At 41.6% G+C, this 25,712-nt stretch overlaps 1 protein-coding gene across 1 annotated transcript in view; it reads left to right on the top strand.

Moving 5' to 3' along the window:
- LOC124062298 (protein kinase C-binding protein NELL1-like) overlaps nt 1-25,712 on the top strand; it is a 208,585-nt gene that overhangs the window by 10,326 nt on the left and 172,547 nt on the right. Inside the window, exon 4 of the mRNA XM_046394963.1 lies at nt 21,649-21,799. Within this exon, the coding sequence (XP_046250919.1) occupies nt 21,649-21,799 (151 nt within the window). The remainder of the gene's footprint in view (nt 1-21,648; nt 21,800-25,712) is intronic.

Raw genomic sequence — 25,712 nt, 5'->3', positions numbered from 1 at the left:
TCACTTCTCATGGAGTTGACAAGAGACAATCTGGGAGTGGTATGACAGAAAATCTCATCATGAGATGTAAATAGATTAAATAAGGAATCGCATGACAGCAGATGATGGAGCCAAGATAAAACTTTGTTGGTGGCTTTTTGACCAAAAGACAAACACACATGACTTATGCAGGAGAGAGTTTTTTTTGTTATAATACATCAGTCTAGACATCAGAAGTGTTTAGAGTTGTAATAATGGTGGCCTTTGATCACATGAGTAAAATTATTCCCTGAAGTTTTTAAGCCTGAATTGAGTCAGTGCACAGCGATGACTGCTAATTACAATGATTACTGTCCCTGAGTAGAAGAGCTCCTAATTATCTGTACTGGTGTATATTTTCATCTCACCAAATGCCTTGTGTGTGGAACAGGCTTTAGTGTGCTATAGGGCTATTTTCACACAGTTTTGATCACCAGTTATCTTGTTAATTCTGTCCCAATCAACAGGTTATTGATTAAGAAGAAAAAAAAGGACTGATGCTTCCTTGACGGACAGCTAGATGTTGCAGGGATGTGCAAACTTGGTGAAAATTGACTGACATCTTACTCTTCCCCTGACGATTCAGTCATTATATCATATTGGTGAACAAAGACTTAGATATCAGACAGGATCCCTCTGTGTCTCGTGCTGATGGAGGAAAACCAGCAGTTGAACCCCCCAGTGTGTCATTGTGTTGATGGAGAGGTGGTGGGTTCAGTAATAGTAAGTCTGAGAGACAGAAAGACAGGAGTGAAATGATATTTAAAGAAGAGCATGAAGAGCTTGATAGGTTTGAGGACCGTGGGCGGAAAGACCATTGGTCAGTTATAGTGACGTCTGCGGGAAAGTGGAAGTAATGGAAAAAATTAGAAAAGGAGGGAAGAGCAGACATTCACCCATAGAGTGAACATGAATGGAAACAACGGATTACTTCATCACTGTATTGAACGGTTGACCAAAACGCAATTCACTGACAACATATGTTCACGTTTTTATGCCTCTAGAACCGTACTCTTTCCTTAAATTTAACCATACCCTATTTGACATGCATAGATACTGTACAAAGGGAAAAAAATACTGTCATTACACTACAAAAACCCAATAATTCAGAGTTAACATAGTATCTAATCCTTATAATCAAAAAAGGAAAAGAAAATGAGGTGCTGTGTGATGAATGGCAATCAGCACCACATCAGAGTGGACAGCTCCACTTCAGGTTCACTTCTGTAACTCTGCATTCATAAGAACAAAAGGTGGTCGAGACTCTCTGGCCTATCGTGAAGCCTGGGCTCCATAATTTACATATTCAGCTCTAACCAGACGGTTGTTTTCTGGTAGCAGTGGCAGAGCACAGAATAGCTTTCTTCTGTCTTACTTTTTATATTATAGGCATTGTTGAAAGTGTTTTAATACCACAGTGATGCCAGAGTTGGCAAGACTGATTGGCACTGCGGGCCTGTATCTGTGTTGGATGCAATCCCAACTCATCTTGTGGGGCAGATCAGTAATCAACTTTGTGCTTCTGTTTCTGCAGGCATTTAAAAGAGCAAGAGTTGCTCTCACTGGGTTGTTGCTCACATTGCATCAGAGGACATTTGCATAAAGTTGAGATTTTCTCCTCTCAGTACCCCTAGGGACCTTTTTACATCTCTGTAGCTCAAGTGAATTTTATTAATGATGCTCAAAATCACCAACCACAATACCTCAGGGAGCTTTATAATCTGTACGACACCCTTCGTCCTTAGACTCGCATTTTAAATGATGAAAATTCAAAAAAACAAAAAACAAAAACCTTTTAGTGAAGAAAAAAATGTAAGAAATCTCAAAAAGAACCACAGAGGAGAAATTGCTCTGCAAGGATGGACAAACATGCATCTCTGTAGCTCAGCGGCCGTTGCTGGGCTGCAGTGCCAGGGCCTGTTCACAATGGACAGCAGCTTATCATTGTCCCATTGTTGTGGTTTAATTTACATGCTGTTTTGCCAGACAAAAAAAATGTGAATGCAAATGACAAACACATTAACTCTTGCAGAGGCCGCAGCTATGCGCCTTGTAGCTCTTAATGATTTTGTTGCATCTTCAGTGCCACTACATGTGTCAAAGTCCCACTTCACGACCAGTTTTATTTGCAGTGTTTTTACCTCTGTAAAATCTTCTGCTGACAGATTTCTTGTCAATCAACAGCTACTGTATATAAATCAATATGAACACTTAGTGGAGCGTTTTGGGACCAACTGGGATTTAACCCATCGGCTCTGCAGAAGTAATGGAGGTCAAGATTGAATTGATGGATAGTTATATCGGTCTCCCCACAGATGGACTTTCTTGACAGCTAATCAAAAGGCAAATACCTTGAACCAAAATGTTGGTCTTGATGTCTTTTTAGCACTGCAGGTTTACCCTGGGGGGAACCAAAGGGTAGAAGGTTAACAAGACAGGCCGATAAATCCACATCTCACCGCAGGTTTCCTTTCTTCTGAGCGTATCAGCACTGTGCATGTTACTCCTGTTTTAGAAAGTCAAAATATGCCAATCTTTGATGTGCTCCAGTGAAATGTTATCATGTTTGTGTCAGGCGATTGGGCAGGCAGAAGGTTTGGCTTCACCCGAACAGATCTGTCTGTTCCCTCACGGTGGAGATGAGACTAAGCTGCATGTAGCGAAATGAAAAAGGAGAGTGGCAAATTAAAGAGCTGAATTTGGCTCCCAATTGCAGATGCTGCGGTGAAATTAGACGGTAGGTGGTTTCGGAAGGGGAAATAGGTGATGACACATTTTAGAAATCTTGATAAACAATATAAGCGTAATGTTACCCCCACAATTATCCTATTTTCTTTGCAAGGTGCACCATTCCTGCAGGTGTGGAGTGAACTGGCCCGAAACCGAGAGGTTTCAGTGAGGTCTCATTCTTTGCTGCATCCGTGTTGTTGCTATTTATATTCCCGCCCCTCTGACTGCAAAGCAGAGCTGGGTTGCATATGTCACAGATCTTACAGAGAAAGCCCCATGCTGACATGCCCAGGAGGCTGTGGGCAGTTCACAGGCTGCGAGCAGCTAAGCCAGGCTACGACTCTAAAGTCTGTGGTGCACAATCCCAGCTGCTGAATCCGATGGAAGGCTATCAAACCTTTCATCTTTTATGTATTAGCTTCCTGGCTGTCCGACTGCTGTAGGAGGCGAGACACTGGTCCCACCTCACAGAAACCTCGGTGGAATTATTCCATCTGAATTATTCATCGTACACGAGGGCGATATATTTTAAAGGGACAGACGTGTCTCTATTGCACCCCTGCTGTCAAATTAAAGGCAGTCACACAAGTACTTTCAGTTGAATGTGGGAAATGTGATCCCATCTTGCACACTCTGACCTAAAATCCGCATAATTGGTCTAGACCATCTTGGTCTCCTGGGACCAGGATCAATAGTACAAATTTACTGTAAATGATCTGGCACTGAAGCCCTGGAGTAAACCTGAATCAGTTTTGGACCCAAATTGTGGTATTTTCTCCTTCTCTTAGCAGCTGTTGAGGTTTAAATTGGACAATCCCAGTGAAAGTTGGTGTTTTTCCTCTAGAGCCACCAGCAGGTTGACAGTTGCATATCAGGGGGAAATGTCTTAACAAGTGTGAGATGTATAACATTTGACTTGGTTAGGTACACCTGTTCAACTGCTCGTTAACCAAAATATATAATGAGCCAGTGTCATGGCAGCAACTCGGTGCATTTAGGTAGGTAGATGTGGTCAAGGTGATCTGCTGAAGTTCAAAGAAAGAAAGATGATTTAAGTGACTTTAAACATGGATACATGCTCTGCTTTGAGTATTTCAAGGTAAAGCTGACAAATCTGCAGCAACTGTGTGATCCTGTCAGGATAAATGTAGACTGAAATCTCAAGCCCAGTATCTAAAATATGTAGTAGACTATATAGAGGATACGGTACTGATGTCATGTTTTTCCTCCGCTAGGTATGAAGGTGCAGTACAAGCTGAGGGTGATAATGAAGGAAGAAAAGGACAAATGTGGGCTTTTCAAAGATGTGACTCTGACATGGCGGATCTGTGGGTCTATTACACTCTTTGGTTGGTCTCTGAAGAGTTTTCAGTGCCTGTTGAGCCTATGCCAGTAAGACTGAAGGCAGTTCTGAATGCAAAAGGGGGTCCAAAAAAGGGAGTGCAACCTGATGTTAACAAAGCATGCTTAATAAAGTGGAATTTAACAAAGTTAAATTGTTTTCAGAAAGTTTTTTCTTTATATAAAGCACATTGATTCTTTTTAATTTATCACATCATTTCAGACAGACAAGACCAGTTAATTGATGTTATTTTTAAGGTTTCAAGGTTTCAGTTCTAATCTCTGTAAGTGTGACACATCCAGCTCATCCTGGTGTGCAGCAAACATTGCATGCACACACGAACATGTACACAATAAATAGTTACAGCTTTAATAATAACACCACATATTGAAGCTCCCTACAGAGTTCGCTGCACAGAAGGAGCCTGGATTGCTGGCTCCTTTAATGATTTCTCTATTCTATTTTTATGAGTCAGACAACAGCCAACTGTGCTGTTTTGTTTATATTTTGCAGCACCCTCGGATTTTTCTCTTATGAACAATGCAAGTTAAAAATTGACCGTCTGGAAAATAGTTGCAATGCTGCATTATCACACTCTCAAAGCTCGCTCTAAAGTCGGTCTCATTATCACACACAGAGAAATGCCATCTACAGTGCGATGTGCTCGTCTTATCCTCAGCTGCTTGACTGGAAACTGGCACAGTAACCTCAGTGTGGAGCAATTAAACTCTGTCTATTTATCGCAAACCATTCGTGGAAGGTGCAAGAATGAGCCTTCAGCATCTTCCTGTCTCCATCAGAAGCCTGATATAATTAGCTCTTTTTTGTCCTGCCTTGAGCCATTGTCTTTGTTTTGATGATATCACAGCCACACTGTAATTGCATTCACTTTCACTCTGGTGGCTTTATAACCTATCATAGATTGGAACTGGAATTTGTTCTTTTGCAACTAATTGCAGCTAATGACAGTTTGGGACCATTTGGTCATGATCTGTTTTATATTGACAGTCGAAACAACAGAAAGAAACCTCAAAGAAGGAACTTTGGACATTTTTCTCTTGCTGTCGTGTGTTGTCACTTACGTCTTTACCCACAAATCTGTACAGAAACATACATTCCAACATTCCAACAGCTTTTGGATTGTACATCATGTATTGATGTCATTATCTTATAACATTTTATTATATAACATTTTCTGGCTGCTCTTTCTTCTAAAAAATAAATAATATCCTGCCATGGCAACCACTGACTTTGAGGTAACCGAACTCGACAGGCAAGCTTTATTGCCACTGTCGACCCCATACGGTAGTCTGCACATCATGCAGCATATTCTTCACAAGCATAACCAAAAATGAACATTTTTCATAATATATCCTTACCCATTAAAAAAAAAAAAGGGAAAGCATGTTGGGATTTAGCAGCACTGGGCTCATCTCCCATGATGTACTTGCAGTACTTCATGGATTAACTGTCAACACCAACAAGCTGATTACCAAGACAACACTGACACCACCATGGCTGCACGTTGCTCATAATTTACAGCACCACAAGATGCAGCTGTGGCAGCTTCAAGGCAATAGGGTGTCACTGACAGCCTTTAAACTCAAACGTAAGCCTGTAACATGCTGGAGCAAACGTTGAGCATATCGCTGTTGCCATGTGAGCAACTTGCCAGACCAATCTGGCAGATTTTCATGTTTAAAGTGCAAATGAAACCCCACATGCCTCTGGGGGCTGGGGAAGTTTCACCACTACTAAGTGTTTCAAACAGAAGGGAGGTGCTCACCACTACTGTGCACTAGCAGGGGCAATTTGGTTATTGGCAAAAAAGGGTCAATGATTACGGGGAATAATCATTGAAACAAGATCAGTGTATTCTTCATACACGTAAAATCGGGGCACCACCCTGTCACCAGGGACCAATAGCCAAATTAACAAGTGGAAATAACAGTCTCTAAAAATATTGATGAAGGGTAAATCCGAGCACTGACTGCAACGACAAATTAACTTATAACAGGATTTATTAACCAGCAACAACCATCCAGAGATAAGTATCACTTAAAAAAAACACACATAATCCAATATGGGTGTGCATATATATGTATACAGGAGTGTGTGTGTGTGTGTGTGTGTGGAGGTGTGTGAGAGACAGAAAGATGGCAATGGAGTCACGTGAGTGATGTATTGGGAAGAGCCAAGATGGGGGGGGGTGATGCGTATGGCATGCCCCTTGAAGCCAAGATGGCGACCATGTGAGTGATGAGTCAGCAAGAACCAAGATGGCAGCAGAGTAACATGCAGGGCGTGCTGCTCAAAGCCAAGATGGCGATTGCCCACGTGATTTGGCTTACGTGGCAAACAAAGGAGGACCCTTTAGCCTCACGTGTTCCTTGAGGAGGTTCGTGATCACATGCTTCACATGTGATCACATGCCTCTGCCTCAGTGCCTGGGTGAAAATGTGAGGGAAAGAGATAGGGATAGAAGAACTAGAGCCCAATAAAGATCACCACCTCAGTCAGTAAACCCCATTTTTTCTGATCAGGTATTGGTCCTTTAACTCGTGATGCGCGAGCTCACAGAACTGATGAGGGTGGATGATCGGTAACAAAACGTAAATGAGAGCAGCACTTACAAGTCCAAAAATCACACATTAACAATGCTGTCTTAATAATGCCTCTGCACAGATGTAAGCCTCTTACCGTGCATGTTGCTCCGATTCTTTGGAGTTTGGAAAAGAAACTGAACGTCCACAGCGCTGTCCTTAAGGGGTGCTGGCGGTCCGTTACTTCCCCCTTGGCAATGCAGAGTACCAATGTGTTCCTCGGCGGCAGCGGGGAAAATCACAGGTGAAAAACTAACTTTGTTTTGTCCTTAACAAAATTGGCGCGCAGTCCTGAGATCAGCTGACTGCGCAGCGATCCACATTAGAAAAGGGAAAATAAAAGAAAAAACACAGCAGTCTATTTCTCGGCCCGTGAGTTGCAGACTGTGACTCAGGATTTTAAAGATGAGAGTAGTCAAACGTTTGAAATGGACAGTTTTGAAATGACCTGGACAGCTAGGAGAGCCTGGTGGAGCTCTCACTGTCACAGCACGCACGGGGAAAAAGCCACGACTGAGGGTCACAGTGGCCTTCTATTACCTGAGTGATGTCACCTCGGACCCCCGTGGAGATGGCTGGACCACAGCCAATGTCCGTGCTGGTCCTGAGTTTGAATTCAGGATTTACGACTAGGTGTGTGTCATGGAGGGGTCTCTAACGGTCAGTCACTCTAGTTCAAGCCTCATGGGGTACATGTAGGCCTCTCTACTGTTCTCCTGAGCACATGGCTAGAGATCCCAACACCAATCACACCTCTTCCAGTTCCCATATCAGTGACAGCTGACAGCTGTTGATTTGTGTGATGTTAGCTAACATGTACTGGTTGTCGGACTAAAGCAGGATATTAATCGCCCTGGGCAGTTTCCACTTTCCCCCATATTGTGAAGTGACGAAGACCCAGATGTGATCTAAACGTCTTGATTTTTTGGCCTTGATTTTGAGGCCCACATCATCAGATTTGAAAACCCCTGCACTATAAGATATCTTACATATAGATTTGGAATTTTGTCCTGATGGCTGTGTTAGAGAAAATCTCAACCAGTGTTCAAAGTGGAAAAGATTCAGCTTCAGGGGAGCATGATACTGACTGGAGAATATTGGTGCAATGTGCACACATATATTTACATATATATGTATAGCATATATGTAAATATATGTGTGCAAGACATAAATGTAGGGGGCCAATTTCGAATATGTGCATATATGTTGGAAAATATATGTGACATAGATAAAAAAAACATATATGTTTATATATTTTCATTCCGTGTGGGGACCCAAGTCCTGTTTCAAAGTTAAACAGTGTATGACATTAAACGATTACGTTTAACTGAAAGACTCAAAACCAAAGTAACATGATCAGCTAGAGAGAAGACAAATCACTCCTCTGGAGTTGTTGGAACCACCAAACAGTTTTTACAACAAACTTTGTCTTTGTCGAATGCAGACACCAGCTGCAAAGAAAACTTTAACAGACATGTTTAATTTTGGCTTGTCACCAAGTTACTCACGTTTAGTATTAATTAGTGACAGCTTATGACTTCATGCCAATGACGTCTATAATTTTTACTGGTGAAAGTGACAGTCATTGCCAGTCATACTGAATTTATAAGAATGCTGGTCTCTTGCTGTATCACCACTTCTACATAAAGCTTTTCAGTAGCTCAGTTTGCAGACACTGGAAAGTCTTCACTTAGCAAATTTACTTCATTTAATGACCTGATGTCAAACAATTAGCCTCCAATATTGTGATTGCAGTCAGTTCACTTGGGATTTTCGGCCAGTTTGCGCAGCAGTATTGCATTCATGTGTGATTTTCCTGGTGAATCATTTGCAAGAGAAGCACTGCACAAACCTGAATGTCTTGCTGGTGAAGCTGACTGGATGAACAAATGTAAGTTACGATGATCTGTGTGGCTATAAATAAATATCAAAAAAAGGAAACTGTTTTTATCCTGAATCTGTTTATTCAATTCAACATTATTCTCTTTCAGCTAAACTCGATTAGTTAGCAGTCAGAATAAGAAGCAACATTGCTTTCATTCTGGGACACAACATATTTGATGCTATGAAAATCATGCTGCACATTTAACTTTACTTAAAATAAACAGAACTGTTTTCCATCATTTCAGACATGCAGAAACTTGATCTGACAAGGGAGCCTTAATTCAAGTTCCAACTTTGCTTTAATTAAAGTTCCAAATTTGTAACTAAGACAGCCTCTCTCACATATATTTTGGTACAATAACTGTAATTTCATGATGTAGAACTCTGAAAGTTGGACTGTTGTTGAAACTTACAAGAAATATTGAATGCTACTTTTTCCCACTGAATATTTTCAACATTTGTTGAGGACAACATGCTTGTTTGTTACCTGTATTAGTGGTACATGAATGATGGTCCGAGACTTTATTGACTGGTCATTGCAATTTGCTTCATCGTAGCATGGCTACTGTACTATACTGTACTTGTTACAGTGTTTAAATCTTCAGCACTTGGAAGGAGTAAACAAAAAACTCTCCAATGAAGGATCAAATCATGTTGGATTTAAAAGTAAAAAATGGCAGCGCTGACTGCATCTCAAGACGAATCGTCATTTTTTTTCTTTAGTCAGGGTTTGAGGAAAAACAGGCATGGCAAAACACAGTTAGAGATGCTGCTGCTCTTCTTGACTGCGAGCTTTTTATGTCTTACAGTTGTGTCTCTGAGGCAAGACAGAGAGCTGAAAACTGGAAGAGTGGGGGCTTATTCAACCCCACTGCTAAATGGATTTGGCTTGTTGTTTGCTCCTCAAGCAGTCTTCATACCTAGAAGTGTGAATATGTAAGAGAAGCATATGCTCACCTGTGAAGATGACATAACCTAATAAGGTGAACAGCAAAATTTCTGGTGCATCATGTGACTGAATTTGATTTGTGTATGATTTACAAGAAGAAAGTCAGTTTTATTCTATAGCATGTGATTGCCGAGCTGCCAACTCACACCACACCACAGACTGTATGGGTTGTAGCTGCTGCAGTAGTGGGCCATTGAGACGTTGTATTAAGTCAAGAAATGCTTGTGGTGATTGTTTGCTAGTAAAATCATGCAAATAGTTCACCCTGGGTGCTTCATTGTGGTTGTTGATGTTTAGGGGAGCATATGAGAGTGATTTCTCCACCTGTAATAGTATTAATTACAGCCCGAAATACCTGATCTTCTTTGTTGCGCTGGGTCCGTTGGGAGCTGCATTTCCTCATGGTTTCATCAGCTCAGTGTGCACTGGGGGTTCTGTGAGACAATGGATGAAGCAGAAAAGCCTTTGGCTGATGTGATGCACGGGAATATGTAAACACCCCAACACTATCACCTTGCAGCTTCAGGTTTATGATGCAGACATGGTCTGGAGTCAATAAAAAATCTGAATCAGAGAGCTTCCCTGTTACCAAAGTACTTGTAAAAGTGGATCATCAGCATACCTGTGGATATGGAGGACATTTCCCCAACTATAGCAAACCGCCAGTCAGTCACTGTGGAGCAGTGGAGAGCTGCAAGGAACAATTACTGTAATTACACTGATTTTTCCTTCTACTCTCTATCTGTCGATTACTTTTTCTGTTAAAGGTCCAATGTGTAGAATTTAAGGGGGTTTTACAGACATTAATGGATTGAATGAAGGCTATGTATGTTTTTATTGGTGTGTAATCAGGTAAAACCAAGAATCATTGTGTTTTCATTACCTCAGAATGAGCTCCATGTTTCTACAGTAGCCCAGAATGGACAAACCAAACACTGACTCTATAGAGTCCTGCTAGATGCTACAAAAGCCTACATACAATGGTATCAAATTCATGTTACAAATCACAAGTTACACCACATAACCAGATAAACCAGATAAACAAGAAAAACTGTATAAAATAAAATGAAGCAGTGAAATGCACTAAATTGCACCATTATTAACACTTTAACTTTACATTGCCAAATGTTGGAGGGCTGCTAATGTGTCATAGTGACAGTACCTAGTAGAGAATGGAAACTGCACCACACACTGCCTCACTTGATCACACACACACACACACACACAAGGGAGGAAGGCCGCAGAGATTTTTCAAGCCGATGTTGCGCTCGGCTCGCATCTCCATGCTTGAGAGAGGACAGCGTTTGTCATGAAGACAGGGGAACATCTGGAGTGCCATTTGGTTTAATAATTCATCTTTTCTGACTTCGTAATCAACCCCAACACAGCCGGAGTCACAAAACTCAGTAGTTTTCTCTCCAAACGGAGTCCCTGTGTGAATAATCTGTTGCTGACACGTGTTGAGAGTACACATAGAGATATTGTTCCACACACAGCAGTAGCTAGTTTGCATTTCCAGTCGACTGTATTTGATGAGTTGCCTCCTTTCTGCTTTGACTCTGTGTGAATTGATGCCCCGTTTGCTCAGATAAGAGAGGGAGGGAACTGTTGTGTTGTTTGTATTGCCATATCTTCCTTTCTTTAGAGAAGTATTAGTGTGTTTCTTCAGCGGCAACTCTTTAATGTTCTTAGAGACTGGCACAGCTTCTAGTTGGTCTGCAAGATATAGAAAGAATTTGTAATGTTTGATTCACTCCCTAAATCCTCTTATGGCACTTTTAGATGAAACTGAAGAAAGGAGAGTTTAATATAATTTCACTGTGTTGAATGCTTGTGCACGTTGCACACTGGATCCAGAAAACGTGTTTTTAGAGTGGTAATGTGTCAGAGGAGTGTGGTGAAATGCACTGATGAACAACACAAATACACTACAGATTCATTATTTCCAACGGTAGTCAGCCTTCTCTGTCTCTTGAAGTGTTTGTGGTCCCAAATTTCATCCCAGGATTGCTTTTCCTTCACACTGTCAATAGAGGCATACATAGTGCATTTAACACATATGTACTGCACAAAGCGGCCAATTACACATCAGCCAACAGCCAACCAATGAATCAATTAGTTGATCCGATCCAGTTGACTATTTTTTCTGTGTTTTACATCACGTAAACCGGATAGATTTAAGTCTAAGATAATCAGTCAGACAAAACAAGACATGAAGTCATCATTTAGACTTAGACAAGCCGTAGTTCTGCATGTGATTGGTATTGTTTTAACAGAGTTTCACTGTTTGACTTGTTTCACTTGGGATTAATCTGTTTTGCTGGCACTATAATTCCCATAATGACTTGGGTGATGTAACAGGAATATTTTGGTCCTGCGAGGAGAAGTGCACTTAGCAACACCCTACACTGGTTTTTATCAGGCAAAGCAGTTGCATTTAGAGCTTCTCAAACACTTCTGACTGCATCTTGTGACTGCAGCTGATTCACAGTCAAAGACAACTTCTTCTTCTTCTTCTTCTTTTACTGTGAAGTAGCAGCAGGACCAAAACATTTCAAAGGAATGGCATTTATTACAGAACTAATAAAGTACAGAAAATAAATCAAATGTTTACCATTCTCATGTCAAGGCTCCAAAGCAACATGTGAAATGCCAAACATTTGCACTCGTGCATGTAACTTGTCATGTATGGTCTTTGCAGATGTTTGCTGCTGTGCCACTTGGCTGTGGTGGTGATGTTTTCTGGGAGAGTGAAGCGCCCTTGGGTGACCTTTGGCTGAATTATCTCTCCACGTGTCTCCTCCCTGTATGTCCTGTCCTGATCATATCTCCCAGCTCTGCTCTGCATGCTGCCCACGCTGTACCACTTGTTTGCTCCACAGCCACTGTTTTTTTTCTATCCTCTCTCTCTTTCTCTCTCTCTCTTTTAAAGGAGAAAGAAATGCAACAGGGCTCATGCTGAGGTAAACAATGTGGCTGTGGCTGTCAGCTTGTGGCTGTGAGAAAATGATTAAGGAGCCTGCCATAAACATGACTGCGTGATGATGAGGTTATTTGCTGAATTGTTGCTTTATTCGACGTTTAATGACATGGTAGCAAAGAGCTCTCATGGGATGATTTATCACAAATATCAGGGGGACAGTGCTGCCGGACGCCGTTATCACAGCCTTATCCCGACATCATATTTTTCAAGTACGCAGAGCATGGCTAATTGAGATAAATAGCTGTGCAAGCAGTGCTGATGACAGAATGGAGGCTGGCGAGTGTGCTGGCTGGTGCCATCCTACTCTCGGATCCAGTGATCGGCTGTTTGTCAAGCAGAGCGGCACGAGGAAAGTGAGGAGGTAATTAAGCTTGGCTGAGTTGTGATGAGGGGGAGCTCTCTGTTCGAGTTCTCCTGGATCTCTGCAGGGGCTCCGGGTGTACAGTGCGGTGTGGTCCCTCAGTGCGAGATACACTCCCAGAAGCGGGCCTACCGGAGGCCTGACAGATACTGATATGGCACCTCAAAGCACTCAGGGCTCCACTAAATTAGCTCACATCTCTATTCCACCTATTTCCCCTGTGCGAGTGTGTGGTGTTTATATATGTGTGTGAGTGTATGTGTGGATTTGTGCCGTACGTGTACAGTGTGAGCAGTTTGAAGCACAGACTGCCAGCTGTGGTGTTAAAACCTGCCCACAGCAGAGGAGGATTGTGTAGAGCTGTGGGGGGTGGAGCAGATTATGGATAGGATCTCAGCCTAGAGAGTTGTTAACAAAACACATGCACACACATAGAGACACAGGCACACAAATCCTCACTATATAGAAAGAGATTAGCGCCCACAGGGACTGTAGTTGAGCAGCATAAATTTGAATTTCTCCAGCTCGTAATCAAACACTGAATTTTAAAGCACTTTGAATGAATTTGAAAGTGTATATGTTTTTGCTATGTTTCCAACTGACATTTACTTAATAGAAAGTGACAAAACAAATCACCGTCCCAACATGCCCGGTGCAATTCCAACAAAGGCGAATGTGCTTTTTTCAAGCCGTGTTCCTTTGGTGCATTTTCAGTAGCCATCTTTCAGTCAGAAAATTAACACCAGAGGACCAGTTGTTGTTTGCAGACAACGATACAGAGATAAGATACAGAGATCAGATTCAACGAGACAGAAAAACACAGCCTGACTAATTTTACATCGGACTATCTCAGGACTAAGGGATGGGTTTCCATGGTTACCATCGACAATAGTGACATTCAAGTGTAAAAAAAAAACAAAAAACTGATCAACATTTGTTGTTCGCTGACAATACTGTGAAACAAACACTAAGAAGGAAAAGACTTTGCGTTTGCAGCAGCAAAAGAATATCGCTGAATTGTTACACTCTTTTGAATTTTACTTTTGTTACCAACACTAAAATAAATATCAAAAATGAATAACATGATATAAATAATGACATGAAAGGGTTGCTTGTGCCATTGAGCATGCTGAGAGTAAACACACCAGTCTGCAGCTCTGTATGTATGTGTGTGTGTATAGTGCTCCGTCACACCTGATACTTGATGTTGTAGTTGCTTTTATTTCACTACAAAGATCGCTTTGCCACCACGCTTTGCAGTCTTGTTTTTGACTGATGTTTAAGTCAAGCTTCTTTGTGGGAAAATATAAACAGTAAAACCATAAGTAGGGTCCACGGGGGTTTCTCTTAGGAGCTAAAAGGCTTTTTGTTTTGAGCACACAATTACACATCTCCAAAGGGGACTCAGCTGAGCACATGGAGGCTTTTATCAGCTCTTATCTTTTCTTATCTTAGCTGTGGTTTTGAGAAAGTAAGAGAGAGAACATTTAGAGATGTTAGCAATGAAAAAACAAAAAGGAGAAGGCCAAAAGTCATGGGGGACCGGGTTCAGTCTGAGAGACCAAACCAACCCTGCCATATAGAACCACAGAAACAAACTGAGTGTATGAGTGATGCTCAGCAAGGCAAACAGATTCGGTTTGCAAGTGGCTAAAGAAAGGGAACTTGTGGACCAAACCAGAGTCAGAAGGACAGTGATGGACACACATAAGGGGGCCAAAAACACACCAGTGGCATGCTTGCTGTTTCCTTCTGCCTCCAGTCCTGACTTCACTCATTATCTGAAAGAAAGCAAATGATCGCATTTGGCAAAATGTCAAACTATTCACTTAAATACAAAAATTCTGACATTGCATTTTTCAGCTGTTTATTTTAATTTCATTTATCTGACAACCTCTTTTTTGTTGTTTCATTCAGCAGCTCAGTGTAAGCATGACAAATTCAAATTCGGTTCAAGTACCATCTCTTATGGCGCTAATCTCATTTCATAACACACTCTCATGCACCCATACTGCAGCTCTGCACACACTTCAACAATGGCTTCAGTCTCACTGTTCATGTGTTTGCCGTGTGTTAGAGATACAAATGGAAATGTTGACGCCCCTGGAAGAACTCAAAAGGGAAGTTCATTACTCTAACCAATATCTAATATTCCTCTGGCTGGATTTTGCGACAGGGCCCTGCATTATTGTTCTTTAAGTGACAGCCGAGGACTCTCCCACAGATGGATGGGCTTTATTTCTCCGAGTTTCATCCCTATTTACTGTAATCAAACTGCACTCAGTGTGATGGGTTGTGATAAAGAGCAATCAGCTCTGTCGGAGGCGTGAGCACGCCCTCTCAGGATGTTATCTGTGGCCCGTCTCATTAGATTTGTGACATATCACACCAATAACCTTCCAGATAAAGCTTACAGGGTTTTTAATGTTTACAGTCAGGTTACACTTGCAAGGGGAAGGAAAACTTGAACTGAATCATCAATGTTTTATCTATTCAGATTTATGAATTTTTCAGTAGTTGAGGATTTCTTCAAATGCAAGCCAAGTCAACTTAGGAGAGACTTGCTGAGAGCTTGGCTGTGTTTGTAGGCTGCTTGACATGCCCTCACAGTCTTCTTCACGTGCATCCAACTCCCTTCTTCTGTGTTTTTGTCTACACACTGCTTATGCTCTGGTTTGTAAACACTATTCAGCATTCCCTGCTATTTTACTGTACCATTTGCCTCAAAGTACATTCCTCAGTTATTTATTTGGTGACTCCTGTTAGTGTCTGTGCTCCTGTATTTTTTAGTTTGTTGCTCTTTCGCATTTACTTTTAATGGAAAATGTGCACTGAATTTGCACCATCTCTGATTCAGCAGTAGTCAAGGTGAAATGCCATCACTGGTTGCTTTTGACATGTAGTTTTTGTTTAAAACATAACCTTGAAACCTCAAGAATGTTGTGTATTTGTAGTTCTTTCTCTTCTGTTGCAGCCCAACCCCTGTTCTGCAGTCCAGCCTCTCCGCTTTTTACTCTCCACTGCAGACCCGCCTTGAGCAGTCGAAAGCAGGCTAGCTCCTCAGGGACAGTCTGCTGTGTGCTGGATGGATGACTGGCTGGCTAGCTTCATGTGTGGATGTACAAATGACTGGAGGGCTGGAAGTGTGGAAACAGAGCTGGCTGGCTTCTCGCAGGATCAGAGAGAAAGAAAGAAAGAAAAAATGCCTATGAAAATGTCTAACATCCTAGGGAAATTAGAACATACATATATTTTGTTCATATTTATATAAGTTTGAATACTAATACTGTCCTGCATAGGCCACCAAATCTTATTTTTGAGGATGCAAGATAGAATTGTTTTCCATTCTTGAAATATTTTGGTTGAAACAATTAAAACAAAACAGAGACAAGGCCCTCTTGTGTTACATCTCTTACTATTAATACTATGTTTCATCGTACTTACCATACTCAGCTAAACTGCCAAAAATCCCCTAAGGGAGAACTTGAAGATTAGAAAACAACTGAAATTTGAAACAGCACATCTTTTAAGATTATCCAACTTTCACATTAACTGAAACCAAATGCTGACTAATATGGGCTGCTGCAACAAAAATATGTCTGTAAGTTTATAAGTCTTCTGGCATGGCTGCTACCAGTTTTAACCACTGACTGCAAAGTAAAAATAGAAGTGGTCACAGAAGTGAAGTCAAAACATCTAGATCTGTAGAGCTGTAGGATAGTTCATAAATTCTCTCCTTTATTAGTACACACTTTAGGTAGTTCCTATCGTGCTGATGTATCTTCAGGTGTTAATTTTAAAGTTTGATTTTAATTTGATGCTATTTAAAGGAGGGGAAACACCATTATTGACAGCTTAGGGCTGCTCTTTAATGAGTTAGACGGGCCTATGAGCGGGAACTCGACACTGTACCTCTACCACCCGATCACTACTGCATAGACTCTGGCTCCAAATGACATCACCAGCACAATATGGCATGGCTCATATCTGAGATATATCTACTTCATTTTTGTTCAGGGAGAAGAGGAGGAAGTACACGTCCATCTTTATATGTCTATTTAGGAATAATTTATGCTAAGCAATACGCATTATTTAGTGGCTGAGTAAGTAATTTACAGTGGGACTGCATATAGAGAGAATTTTGTCGTTGTTTGGAACGTTTTACTTGAACACAAATTGTTCCTCATCTGTTAGTTTACCCCACCACTGCTACAGACATAAAAGCAGGGGGCTAATGCTAGCCAGTTAGCTATCAGGATAAATTACCAACCTGATGTTGATTTCTGATGATGTTTGGTAAATAAAAACACTAACTGTCATGCTATTGCTGCTCCATCTCACTTTACTCTGCTCGCTCCACCGCTGCTGCTGTCTTTCTGTCTCAGTCGCTGAGCTGGAGAGTAACCTTGATTAGTGCTTTTAAACACAGCAACTGACAATCACTGCCATTGCATTTGTTCGCTGTATTTTACCCTGAATTGCCTGATTTTGCTTGTCTTCATTTTCCAGCCTCTTGTTTCTGTTCTGAAATTAGGATCAGAATTTTGCTATTATTTGTCATTACTAGACTCACACTAGGTCCACCCAATTAGCTTACTGTCCTTGCCTTAAGATGTGATGGTGCAACTCCGCATCAGATAAAGAATGAGATTAAGATACACCAGGCTGATTGAGAGGATTTTCCTTGTCTAAGTAATCATAGCTGGAAGGGTTGTGATGGTCAATTGAAAAAAAAAAGAAAAAAAGTTTTTTATCTTGAAGGTCACCTGCCAAATGGTTATCAGTCTGGTCTTTGTGGGTTTAGGTAATTTGTAGCCACTTACTGCAGAAAGCTTCAATGTGTTGTCCTTCTCTTGATGTACCATGTTGTTCCTTGCTGTAACCAAAGCCCAGTGGCCTCTGAGCACCAGGTTGTACTGAGACATTCTTTGATCGCAGAGACCATAAACGTTTTTTTTTTCCTGCTTTATGAATCTGTAAAATAATTAGTTTTGTGTTTTAGACTGCTTTGTGGTTATTGCTCTGAAAAACTATATAGGGAAAAAGTCAACGTGGCACAGCAGCAGTGATGTTAACAGCGTCAGCTATCATTTTACTTATTTGGAGAGTTAACCTGATTCCACATACATTGCGTGTTTTGAATTTCATGTGGAAAACAATATTCTTGGTTGGCGACTGAAACTGAAAACAAAGGAGCTGATCTCAGCTTGCATTTCAAACATGTAATCAAACAGGGTTTGGCATCAAGAGACACATCTAACGAGAGTCCATCCAAGAATATATGAAAGGCTGCAAGTTTGCAGGCCTGTAAATTGAGATTAATGCATATAATTTTAATCGGAGCTTTGGAATTATGTATGGTAAATGTAGATTTAAAGACATTCAGATATACAAACCTGCAGGAGCTGGTGTACAGTTAGTGTCCTCCTGATGAGCTGGAGAGTGAGGGCTCTGAGACATTTTCTTGCCAGTTGCTGGACTTCTGGACACTGAGAAAACTCTTCCCTGATCTACTTTGTGCCCTTGGCAAAAACTTGAGCGTAGTACAGTAATGTGCTTATCTGGCTGTGACACTGTGTCACGGGTTTTCCATATCAGGCTTGACAGAAGTCCACACAGAGTCGACCGGGTGTGTCTTTGGTGAGTGATGTCTCTCTGGACCTTGGCTGAGCTCCTCTTCCTCACTGCCAGTTAAAGAGGCCATCTGTAAGACTTACCCGACTTGGGGGAGGACCCGCCAGGCTCCTGATTAAAGTGATGAGCTGTAAAATCGAGGAGGGGGGGGGTGACAGCCTGCTGCTGCCTGCTACACTGAGTTTCATCGAGTCTGCTCTACCTGTTTCCTCTTGTCACTGTAAATGGCTTTGTTTGTGTCTATAAGCCGGAGACTGCCATGTGGTGGAGACTGCTGGGGCGTAGTGCTCTAGTTCTCCTTCCATCTGACTTTGCATCTATCAATATCAGTGGACTGTCAGTTAGTTTTCTTTGGCTTAAACAGTTTTTGTAATTTGGTATCTATTGGCCCATTGTGTTTTAAATTTGAACATGGTCACTCAAAGCGATACTTCTGTCTAATAAATATCTATAATACTGCTAATTTTGTTTCTTCCTTAAAAAATGAATCCAACCTAACCTAACGACCTACATTTTCCTGAAAAGTGACCCGTATAATGACTTTCCTCTCTCTGAAAAGTCGGAAATAATGTGACAAAGCCTACGACACAAAACTTGTCAGGAGGAAGAGGTCACAATGGATGTTTCCGAGTATAAAGGGTTGTTAGTCCACTGTGTGTCAGTAAAAGTTGGCCAGGTCAAACTCACTGTACAGAATAAATGTCAGCGCTGCATTTCTGCAAACCACCATCATGTTGAAACTTTAAATTTCAATAAGAAATACGAATGAATAATATCTAACTTTACAGTTCAATTCCAATTTTATGTTGTGACAACACTAAGCTTAAGGTTTTAGTTAAGTTTAGGCACAGGAAAAAATGTGTTGGGCTTGAACAGTGGTCTCTGACTTGGCACCTCTCTCACCATCCCCTCTTTGTAATGTAATTTGAACATACACATTTAACAAATCTATGTTGCTTTTAATGTCGTTAAGCACATGAACTTAAAAACAAAAGTTGTGTTTTGTCTATGAGCCAGCTGAACCGTCATGCTTCCTTGGCGTTACCTTGAAGGGTCATGAGTTGTGCAGACAAGCCCTTATGCAATCTGCTGGTGAGTCTGAGTCTGCTTTGGTTTGTTTGCTGCCTGTTGCAAGTGGGACTTATTACTACAATTTGTTGGTATCTGTCATAGCTGCGAAGAGTTTGACCTTGACTGTATTAGATACTTGCACTAAAAGCTCCAGTTGCAGACTGAATGGGATTGAACTAACGTGTAACCAATTTGTTGACCTTGAAGTGCAACATGCATTTTTTTTTCACAAGTCAGTCGGGTGAAGGCAAAAACTAAAAACAGACTTAAGATCTGACAGTATTTTCACATCATAAAAATGGGGCCAGAGTCTCTGCAGATTTCAAAGGGGTGATCTAATGACATCCTCTGGTCGGGGAGCCAGCATGTTGAAGAGCCCGGGGGGGGTAATGGCACTCCATTGACTGAGCTGTGACAGCAGGGAGGCTGAGTGTGAAAGCAGGTGGGCCACTGTCACCCTGGGGAGTTTTAAAAGCCTGTCTGAGACAGTCACAGACTCCTCTCCTCTCCTCTGGACTGTCTGTCATGTGCAGCTTGGAGAGTAGAACCAAAGGAGCCTCTTGTTCAGAACTGCTCTCAGTTCTGGTTCGTGTTTACAGTGTGCACAAGTATCTGAGGAAGTGGTTGAGACATTTTCTTCTGGAGCACAGTCACTGGTTTTGGTGATTTTCAGTACACCATGAAATCAACTTGCAAGTACCTTCTCACAGTAAGCCTCGGATTGTCTGCATTCATTGTGAAAGTTGATGCAATTTTGCAAAGAAGAGAGGGGAGCATTTACAGCTCATGGCGCTCCATTTACCAAAAAAGTTGACTAAAGACACAAAGCATGTTGTCTTCTGTGAGTCAGTCGCCTTGTGTTTGGAGTGTCCCTGAGCACAATTTTGCCTTTCCAAACTGTTCACACTGGCGTCATCATCAGACAATAACCGGCTGTACGTTTCTTTTCATTTTATGTTGACACGAGTACAAACCTTCTCTGTTGAAAGAAGGAAATCAATATTAAAAGTCATGTGAAACTGGATGAATACAAGCCCATCTAATGCTGCATATTGTAGTGTTCATGCCAAGACAAATTCTTGACAAATTCTCCAGCATGTAGTTTTTTCCAGGAGTTGGCAGTCATATTCATAAACTGTCTTCCTACCTTAAGTAACCTGTAAATAATCAGGTGTTGGAGATGTAGACGACAAACGCAGGCAGAAACACAAACATATCACTTTGCTGATACATGCATGCATCTGTGGCTTTCAGCAGGCTCACAAACATCACAGGGTTATTTATAGCTGCTTTAAATGTCAAACCTCTCCTTTCTCTTTCAGTTTTGCCCACAATCCTTATCAGTAATAATAAAATACCAGTACTGACAAGGTTCAGTAGTTGAGATCTGAGAACACGGCAGAAGTCGGACTGGCCAAGAATCAAATGTCACAGTGAGCCAGGCTTACTTTGAAAAGACAAAGAAAAACGAGGACACAAATTGTCCGCTGTAAACTTCTATCAGCAGTTAATCATTCTAATTCAAGTTCGACCTGCTGGACTTACTATAAAGGTTTATTTACAACATTTCAGGTGTGCTGGCTTAATTGTTGGCTAAGACTACAGATATGAGTAAGACTGAACTTAACTTAAATCATCCTTTGAAAACAAACTGCAAAAGTGTGATCAGGAGAAGTAGTTGGATTTTCACATTTCAAAAGCTCAACAATTTATGAACTGAAATCTATCTTTCACCAGAAGAACGGCTTTCTTTAGTGTAGCAAACACACGAATTTATGCAGTGTTAGCTGTGTAAGCATCAATTTACATGCACTAGTTCGGCATCAACAGATTATTATTATTGTTAATTTATTTTTTTCAAACAGACACTCCCAGACCGAAGTACCTGAACTGTTGTGAGATGTGTGAGATGTATTTTTCAAAGTGTAAAGGTGTTATTTTGTGTTGCACTTCGTGTGATTAGCTAGCTTAATGTGTTGCTTGCACTTTTGGCAAGTGCGCACAGAGGAGGCAGAAAGCATGTCACTTGTACACCAGCTCATGATTCCTTTCCATTTGGCTTTCTTCCTTCAGATGTTGGAAGAGCAGTTCACGCCCCGGCACACATCACAGAGAAAGTGGTGCAGCTGTTCAGGAGTAAAAGTGAGTTTACCTTCTTGGCCTCCATCCAGCAGAAGTCCTCCACATCGGGAGTCATATTCTCCATCCACGAGTCAGAACACAGGTAATCCATCTGTAATCCTCTTCATTTTGGCCTGCAGCTTCTTTTCTGCGCAAGTTTCCTTCCCCGGGTTGCTGAGCGCTCTTGTTTTAAATTAAACTCAGAGATGAATTCTCATCTCACTCATAGCTGTTTGCAGATCGCTGTTGATGAGGTGTAGTAAAGCAAAGATCGGTGTGAGATTACTCCGCTGCCAGTGCAAGTCAGCGGGTGATGGGAGGGCATGTCGACGAGTGGAACAATGCACCATTTTCTCCTGTATGCTCAGGGCAGCAAGACAACCTTCCATGTATTGTCAGAAGAGTGTAATACCAAGCTTGCTGATAATCTTACACTGTGTCGTGGAATGCTGCACAGACACACTTATAGCGCGTCTGACTGTGGCTGTTGCACTAAAAACTAGACGATGTGACCTTGTAAGTGAACTGTGACGAGATAATAGAGTTCAACAACAAGTGCACATTTATTTTTTTCAGAGTAATAATTTGGACATGGGAAATTTCCTCATGGCTGTTTCAAGGAGGCTCATGGAATTTGTTGAAATAGACAGAATTTTGCAGCAGAATGTGAGGACTGCAGGACATCGCAGGGTGACATCGAGGTCACTCAGGGCCCCCTGAGAAACCATACATCTTTGAATTGTTTTAAAGGGCAGGCGACATTGATTTTTCTCCACTCCTCTGAAGGTAAAAGCTTTTGGTTCTGCAACACATGCGGTCAAAGTGAGCATGCAAGCGAGTGTGGAGATATGTGCTTGCTGGGAGTCAAGACAAAGACAAGCTCCTACACAGTGGAAGAATAAGGCAGATGACCCCTAAACTGGTGCAGGGTGTGTAGGGAAAAGCTGCAACCAGGCAGCTGCAGCTTTGATATGTGCACTTAAATGATCCTCTAAGTTAAAGATACGGTACTTCAGGTCAGGTATCAGTTAGTTAGTTCGAGCTGCAAAATTAAAATCCTGCAAAATAAGCCTATGTTGTAACATAGAATCGCAACATATATGAAAGTAACGACTGGGCATTTCTGCATCATGAATACTTTAAGTTTTGGAACTTGTGAGCACATTTTGCTGATGACGTGTGCGCATATTTTCTTTGTGATACTGCTAATCTCGTGTGTGTGAATACTTCTTTCTCCACTGGTATGTATGTGCATGCCTGTGCACTAATTTTTCTCCACCCACCTGCTGTACAGTGTGATCCGTTCTTGAGGAGAAATGTATTAGTCCCTGCTGCGCTTTCAAGGTGACCGTGAGAGTTTTCAGTCGACCTCCCCCACTCTGCATCTCTGTTCGTCTCTCTCTCTTTCTCTCTCTCTCTCTCTCTCTCTCTTTCTCTCTCTCACACACACACACATTACCTGCAGGTGTAATTGCCACACAGCGGGCTGCCCAAACAGCAGCGAGGCTAAATGGAGCCAGGTGACCGTACTGTCCTCCTCCTTCAGGCACAATGATATGCACGACGCAGCACATGTAGCTCAAAGGAGTGCGCTGACAAAGCAAATTTTACATTAAATGTACTCACCCACACTCAAAAACACCCTGTTGTTAAATATACTGATTCCTAAGCCTAAATCTTTAACAGTTCTGTTTTTCAGAAATACTTGGTTTTGATAGTATGCTTGACTTTTAAAGGGATCCATCCATTCATTTTCTGTACCCGCTTATCTGTCAGGGTGGCAGGGGGCCTGGAGCCTATCCCAGCTGACTACGTGTGAGAGGCAGGGTCCACCCTGGACTGGTTGCCAGTCACTCGCATGGCTGACACACAAAGACAGACAACCACATACTCACACCTAGAGGAAGGGTAGAGTAGCAAATTATACCTAATGTGCATGTTGTGTAATGTGCATGGCCCAGACCTGGACTCAAACCCAGAGCCTTCTTGCACTAACCACTGCACCACCATGCTGCCCTATAAAGGGTCTGTTCGCTAAATTTATAAGAAGACAGACAGTATTTCTTTAGTGGTATATGCCCATACACACATACATACACGAGCAAGGAATTGAACAGTTAAAGCAGAAAATATGCAATTTGTCACTGGCTCCCAAAATGACCGATAAAGTGTGTTCTGATCCACTGCCTCTATCAGCAGGATAATTGTTAGCGCCTTCCAAAACTGTTACAAAATTGGTCCATGATTGATTTTCTGACATAGTCAAGGTTAAGTTAGAAAAACTACATGTTAAATTGAAAATTCAGAGGGACAATCATGGTCATGCTTAAAACAAGCCAATTTTTACTTTTGGTACAGACAATAGGATTTGTACTGCTGTCATACTGCTGAGGTCTGTCCTGCAAAGCAGGATTTGTGCTTAGCATGATAACTTCCATTTCAACCACGCACCTAAACTGCTCCAGAGCAGGTGTTCCAGATGACAGTTTAATAAAGCATTAAACAAACAGTTTAAACACAGGAAGGCACCGCCTACTGGCCATGGACTGTGGGAGATTCACTTCTGTGTAGAAAAGCCCACTGTTGTTTTATCATTGTTTCTTTTTTTTAATCCTAAAACAGTGACTGACTGAAGCACTAAAATGTTGTACTTGTATTTGAAAGTACTGCTTTGAATTAAGTTTTTATATTTATTCTTTATCTGTTCCACACTGCTGAGGCAGCAGCTGAAAGAATAAAGCTAAAATTGTGATCTACACACCTTAAGTATACAATGGAGTACATGAATAAATAATTATAGTAAGATCTCTCTTAGCCTGAATTATGTGCTTAACATTTTGTCTAATGTTATGGCTGGATCACAATATGTTAAACTAAAACTATGTGCATATTATAGGAATAATAATTCTTTCTTATAATTTTAGTGGATTGACTCATGTAATGTTCACAAATGAACTACAGACTAGACTATTTTTTCCATTTGCTTTTTAAAATATGAAAGAAGAAACCTCTAGTTAAGTAATTTAACTTTTGAGACCTTTCAGTTTCCTTTAAATATTGCATTTTTGAGTATCACAAAGGAGATATTGCGATATGCAAATCTGGCCAAGCCGAGCCGCAGCAGGCTGAAGTTATTTTGAGGCTGTAGTCGCTATAGCTGCTGTGAGTCAGACTGCCACACTGCAAGTGTAATTAAATTTGGCGAGATGGAGTCTTGACTGGCTCGCTGCAGACCTGTGCTCCATTGTGACTGAGGATTTGTTCTGAACCCCTGAATCCTCTCTGAAGGCCCTATTAGAGCCCTCGCTTGATGCCCATTCTTTCCTATTATAACACAGGCATCCCATTCAGCCAGCTAACGGACAGCTAGCCGTAAGACTCGGCCAAATCCAATCATACATTCCTTCCCTTTCCCTTCTTTACTTCTTCATCTTTCTCTCAACACAATCAAACCATCCTCTCTCCCCTCCCACTTCCTCTGCCAGCGCAGCTCTCCACATGCGATAAAATCCTTCTCTCCACCCTCCTCTCATCCCCCACTCTCCTCATTCTCAAAGTGAAAAGGCCTTTTGAATGCAAGTATTGCTTGGTACCCGTTGCAAAAGCAGTAGAAACTTTTTTTTTTTTAATTTTTGTGCCTGACATTGGGGAATGGAAGAAGGTTTATTGCTGCTCCACTAGGCTGAATAGAACAAAAGGAGCCAATATCTGCCCAGCCAGCAGTTTTCTGGGTCCCAGTAACGCTCTTATTGTCAGCAAGTGGCAGTAGCTCTGTGATGAACTAACTCAAAGCCCTGTCTCTCCACTGCTCTTCCCACCTGAGCACTTAAACACCAAAGCTGCTCCACAAGCTCCTCCACCTGCTTTGTTCATCTGCCTGCCCTTTTTCACTCGACAGCTCTGTTTCAACCTCCATGCCTCAGTTCACAAGCGCCGACAGGTTCTTCTCTTTTAAGGAAACACGCTGAGCTGAAGTCAACGTGTGATAGGAGTTGAAAACACATAAGGAATAACTT

This window comes from Scatophagus argus, chromosome 1 (assembly GCF_020382885.2).
Source record: "Scatophagus argus isolate fScaArg1 chromosome 1, fScaArg1.pri, whole genome shotgun sequence".
Taxonomy (NCBI): domain Eukaryota; kingdom Metazoa; phylum Chordata; class Actinopteri; family Scatophagidae; genus Scatophagus; species Scatophagus argus.
Note: the sequence above shows the minus strand (reverse complement) of the source record. Positions and strands in the feature narration are given on the sequence as shown.